Raw genomic sequence first — 5,000 nt, 5'->3', positions numbered from 1 at the left:
CAATATTACGTATATACCTGTGACGTCATTCATATTACGTTATATCCCATTTTCTACTATTTAGAAGGATAAACTAAAGTAGCAAAGACAAATCAAGTATGAAAATCGAATTGTACTAAGAATAATCTATCATTCTAATGCGGACGTTTCAGCACGTCGCTACTGGTCTCCCGGCGCACGGGCCGAAAATGTAGCCCGTGCTAGGACGTCACCAGGGTCCGGGGCTTTTTTCGACCACGTGTCAGCACGTCAACCGGCGCGAATGGGTTAAAGGGAATAAAGGCTAGCAGGTGTGTTGCAGAATTCTTTAACAAAAATTAAAAATTCTTGGAGATCACATGAAAGACATAATACATCTGAAACCACTTTACAGAAAATAATAGGTTTATCAAACTGACTTAAAAAGGCTGTAAATGTGAAACAAGTAATAAACCAAATGTATTCAGACAAATGATCAAGCCCTCATTTAAAACCGGAATGACAAAATTGTGTCAGAATCAAGATGCAGAAAAGAGCAAGCTTTAATGATAAGACTGATATGGTTGACAATACAAAGTTGACTGTTCCTAATAATAAAACAAACAATCCTAGCAAGGAATACATCAAGAAGTACTGGAAATGTATTAAAGAAGGCATTCAATACAACCTACAAAAACCTCTCAAGTAATGAACCTATAGATTAAATTACTGATAATAGATAAAGCTAATGCACATCAACCTTTCCAAGAGTTGAACAAAAAGAAAAAGAGAATGTGGAGCTAAGAGATTATAGAGGAAATTTCAAGCAAAAGTTATTCACTGTATAAAAGATGTGAGGAGTAAATGGGATTTTTGAAATATGGTCTCTAAAGAGACAGACCTTCACAAGGTTACATCAGCATAAGAGTTCAAAACATTTCAAAGTAGGAATCAAGATTATTGTATATTGAAAGAAAAGACTTATCTGTCTGAAACAACCTTGAGAAAAAATACTTGATGGTTAGCAAAACAGAGACAAAAGGATAGAAACCAGATTTTGATGGTTAGTTTAGCAGACATAATAGGATAGAAACAAATAGAAAGAGAAAGAGACATATACTTACTGTCATCCCGTCCTCTTGCATCATCACGGTCGCGATCACGATCATGGACCCGATCTTCTCTGTCGTGCCCGACTCGTCCTCGATCCCTATCTCTGTCGCGATCCCTGTCCCTCCTGTCTCTGTCTCTGTCATATCTATCCCGCTGACCCATCTCGCCTCCAGATGCCAGATTTCTTAACCGTTCGACTAATCCCATTTTCTCATCTCGTGGAGGTGATCTTCCTCCTGATCGGTCAAACCGTGATGGCCTGTCTCTTCTTCTCTCCCCACGATCGTCCTTCTCCTTTGATGAAAGCCCGTTCTCCTTTCTGTGTCCCAACATGTTGTATGATTAAGTACAAGTTTTACTCAAATAATAAAGATACCAATCTGTTTTCATTATCACATCATAACCATTTCAACAAGGGAGTAATAATTTTGCAGAAAATTCCATGTACTTCTAAGACACATAAATTTATGCTATTCACACTAAATTTACTTGTATGTATTTCTTGAATCCAACACTTTTATGATATGTATACCTGGACATGAATCATTTAGCAAATTGAAAAACCCCCAAAATATTTAATTTCACTTCAAAAGGCTAGTTTTACTCACCCAATATCATTTTTCTCCACATCCTCCATCTCAATATCCATATCATTAGAGTCATGAGAATTGCTATTTATCATATTAGCACTATTTGCCATAGTTGTAATAGGTGGTGCAGAATTCATGTTGCTCTGCAGGTCACTTCCTGGGGGCACTGAAAAAAGTTTAACAAATTTTAATCCAAATGCCCTTTTTGTCCTCCCTGATCGCTAATATATAATATTCCTACGTTTAAAAGGTGTTATCCGAATAAAAATATAAGTAGTTAACAGTGTAAACTATTTGAATTATGACTTTGTTCCAAATAGCCATTACCCATTGCGGACGGGGTGCCTAACGACCGGTTAAAAACTACTAAGAAATACTTTAACAAACTATAAAAACATCAAAATACATGAAAAATAAATTCATTAGATAATATATATGCAAAAAATAAACAAACAAAACACACACAGTGATATGTACTGAGGGAAAACTTACTAATAGGCCTGTTGGGCATGTTGGGTGCCATGCTAACTGGGGGTGGCATGGCTCCTATGAGAGGCTGACCCAGGATCGATGACACAGGTGGGTGAACACCAAGTGGTGGCAGCCCAAGGGGTGGTGGAACCCCTAAAGGTGGCATATTTGGGGGCATTAAGCCTTGGGGAAGAGGAGGCATTCCTCCAGGACCATGCCCATGTCCAGGACCATGTCCATGTCCATGTCCATGACCATGTCCATGTCCAGGTCCATGGCCATGACCAACTTGGGGAGCTGGAGATAGAAAAGAAACAATCAAACTAGTTATAAAATCTCGCTGTGGAATTACAAACATAATCATCCTATGCACATTTTGTTTCTGCATAAAGCCTCAAAGCTAATTGGGAATCAAAACAGAGGTACATTCTTCTCCAAAATAAAACAAAGAAAAGAGGTCAGCATTGTCCTACTACTTACGAGGCATGTTAGGCAAGCCAAACGGAGGAGGCAACATAGATGGAGGTAGACCTGGGGCACTAGTAGGCAGAGGGGGACCATCCCGATTAACATCTTGAGATTTCTCCACTGGTGGTGGCATTGGTGGCAAGGGGGCAACACCCTCCTGCCCTCGTGAATTGGGAGGATGGCCAGGTGGCACTCCAATGGGTACAAAGCCTGGGGGAGGCCCAGGTGGTGCTTGTTCTAAGCCATATCGACCTGCAATAGTAAATTTCATTGACTATATACTATACAACAAACTGCTTTTCTGAGTGACTATAATAACTTTTTCTCAATGCATAAAGTAGCATATCAATGTTCAACTAAATGACCTATCAAATATTTAAGTTAATAACAAGCACTCTTGATCAATGAATTAACCCAATAACATCAGGGCAAGTTTGATTTTGTCTGGTCTTAATGCTGTGGTATTTCCATACATGCAGGCCTAACACCTCGGGCCAAGCCACAGGCACCCACTGCGTGCACGATCACCTGGCATGCCAGCCATACAAAATGCCTCGATGAGATATTGCTTCCCCAACAGCAAGTGCTACCAGCACATGACATGATATCACATCACCCGCCATTGACCCTTTCCCAACGGGGCACGCGCTACGGGAAAACCCCTACGCCGGGGCCATTGCAATATTGCATTGGAAACGTCACACTTGCATGATGCCCCAGCATCGGGAATTTAGCTGTGTCACACGAGTATGACACACTGTCGTCATAGGGTTAACGGATTTGGCAGCAAATCAATATACAACTACAAATTACATTTCATAATCACTACAAAATGAGATTTTGATCTTTCACTGAGTTGCAAAGAAATAAGAATATTATCAGACGTTTTAAACAATATAATTATCTTATTTTTCTAGGAAAGAGCTGAGAATGTCGATAAAAGAGAAAATTGTACCTTTGCAAATACTGATAATTGAAAATATACATGTACAAGCATAAATCACACAGAAACAGATGATATAGAAGTAAACTGTATAAACTAAAACAAAAATATAACAATCATACCTCTCAGCCAGTCAGGGACAGTTTCCTCATCAATCATGCCACCCTCTTCAAGGTTGTCAAGGTCTAAGCTGCTCATGGTAATCAACTTGTGGAATGGGATGTAGGAACAGCCAACCTCCACCTCCCAGTAGTCTTTGAACTCTTTCCCCTTTACACCCTTCCCTGGTGCCCATGCCAGAGTGATGGCCTTGTTCTACAAAAAGGAGAAACAAAGTCATTGCAGCAACAGTAGTAGATAATGAGAAATAACATAAAAAGTCAAAAGGTCATCTGAAATTTAGGTATATCAATGATCTTCTAGAAAATTCATATCTATTTACAAATTCACAAACACATTCCAATTATAAGCTACTTATCATTTGATTCCTTGGTGATTTTGTTGAACAGATAAGAAAAAAAGATTTAAAATTATCTCTACTTACATGCATCTTATGATTTTTGAGCTTGGCTAGTGCACGAGCAGCATCCTGACGCCTGTTCATGCATATGAAAGCACAACCACGTGGTGGAATAAGATCAATGGATACAATGTCACCATATTCTCCAAATGTGTCTGACAGCTCTTCTTGATGTACAAGCTGAAAAAGAAGTAAGATACATTAGCAAGGTGGACTTTCTTATCGAATAATAATACAACTGTAATACAACTCATTACTCCAATGTTAATCATTTCTTGCTAACATTTTTGTATCTATTCCATTTGCCAACATATCTATTTTCACATCATATATATCTATATGCTGTAGTCAAAATAGCACAAAGAGAAAGAAAATAAACAGATAATCACACAAAACCTTTTGATACCTAAACGGCATTACCTTTGACAAATGTCCGACCCAGAGAGTTGTGGAACAGACACTCAGATGGTCCTTCTTGATGGGAGGAAGACCTCTCTTCTTTCTCTCCTTTTCCTTCTCCCTCTCCTTCTCCCTTAGGCGCTCCTTCTCGGGATCCAGCTTCTCCTTCTCCCTCTCCTTTTCCCGGTCTCTTTCACGATCTCTGTCTCTGTCCCTGTCCCTTCTGTCACGATCCCTATCCCTATCTCTGTCTCGGGATCTTGACCTGTGAGTGATTAGCACAAGTAAGTAATCATCAAAAAAAGAACTAGACCATCAATAATACTAGAGCTATTTCAACAGAAGTTCAAGAGGTCTGGAGGGTCAGCTACATGAATAAATAAGCATACACTACCCCAGAATCACCAAGACAGAAGACAATAAAAGAGATCAATAAGAAGTTATTTGTTAACTGGAAATAGCAAAATAGAAGCATTGACTTTCGTAACAAATACCATAAAAGATCCCTCATACTTAACACTGAATTTCAATTGACGAA

General features: G+C 39.1%; 1 protein-coding gene across 17 annotated transcripts in view; it reads right to left on the bottom strand.

Annotated features, from left to right (window-relative positions):
* The window catches only part of Isha (Insulator su(Hw) mRNA adaptor), a 32,922-nt gene that overhangs the window by 18,516 nt on the left and 9,406 nt on the right, over positions 1 to 5,000 (bottom strand). For 11 of the 17 annotated variants that reach the window (XM_086553586.1, XM_086553591.1, XM_086553588.1 and 8 more), the window contains exons 8-14: positions 4,484 to 4,727; positions 4,088 to 4,243; positions 3,666 to 3,858; positions 2,613 to 2,852; positions 2,154 to 2,429; positions 1,680 to 1,827; positions 1,083 to 1,390 (exon numbers count right to left, since the gene is read on the bottom strand). In XM_086553586.1, the coding sequence (XP_086409712.1) occupies positions 1,083 to 1,390; positions 1,680 to 1,827; positions 2,154 to 2,429; positions 2,613 to 2,852; positions 3,666 to 3,858; positions 4,088 to 4,243; positions 4,484 to 4,727 (1,565 nt within the window). The remainder of the gene's footprint in view (positions 1 to 1,082; positions 1,391 to 1,679; positions 1,828 to 2,153; positions 2,430 to 2,612; positions 2,853 to 3,665; positions 3,859 to 4,087; positions 4,244 to 4,483; positions 4,728 to 5,000) is intronic. The other 6 variants (XM_086553598.1, XM_086553601.1, XM_086553599.1 and 3 more) reach the window with 1 other exon arrangement.

The sequence above is a fragment of the Penaeus japonicus genome, unplaced genomic scaffold (genome assembly GCF_977035675.1).
Source record: "Penaeus japonicus unplaced genomic scaffold, GWHDUDI00000001_assembly GWHDUDI00000028, whole genome shotgun sequence".
Lineage (NCBI taxonomy): Eukaryota > Metazoa > Arthropoda > Malacostraca > Decapoda > Penaeidae > Penaeus > Penaeus japonicus.
Note: the sequence above shows the minus strand (reverse complement) of the source record. Positions and strands in the feature narration are given on the sequence as shown.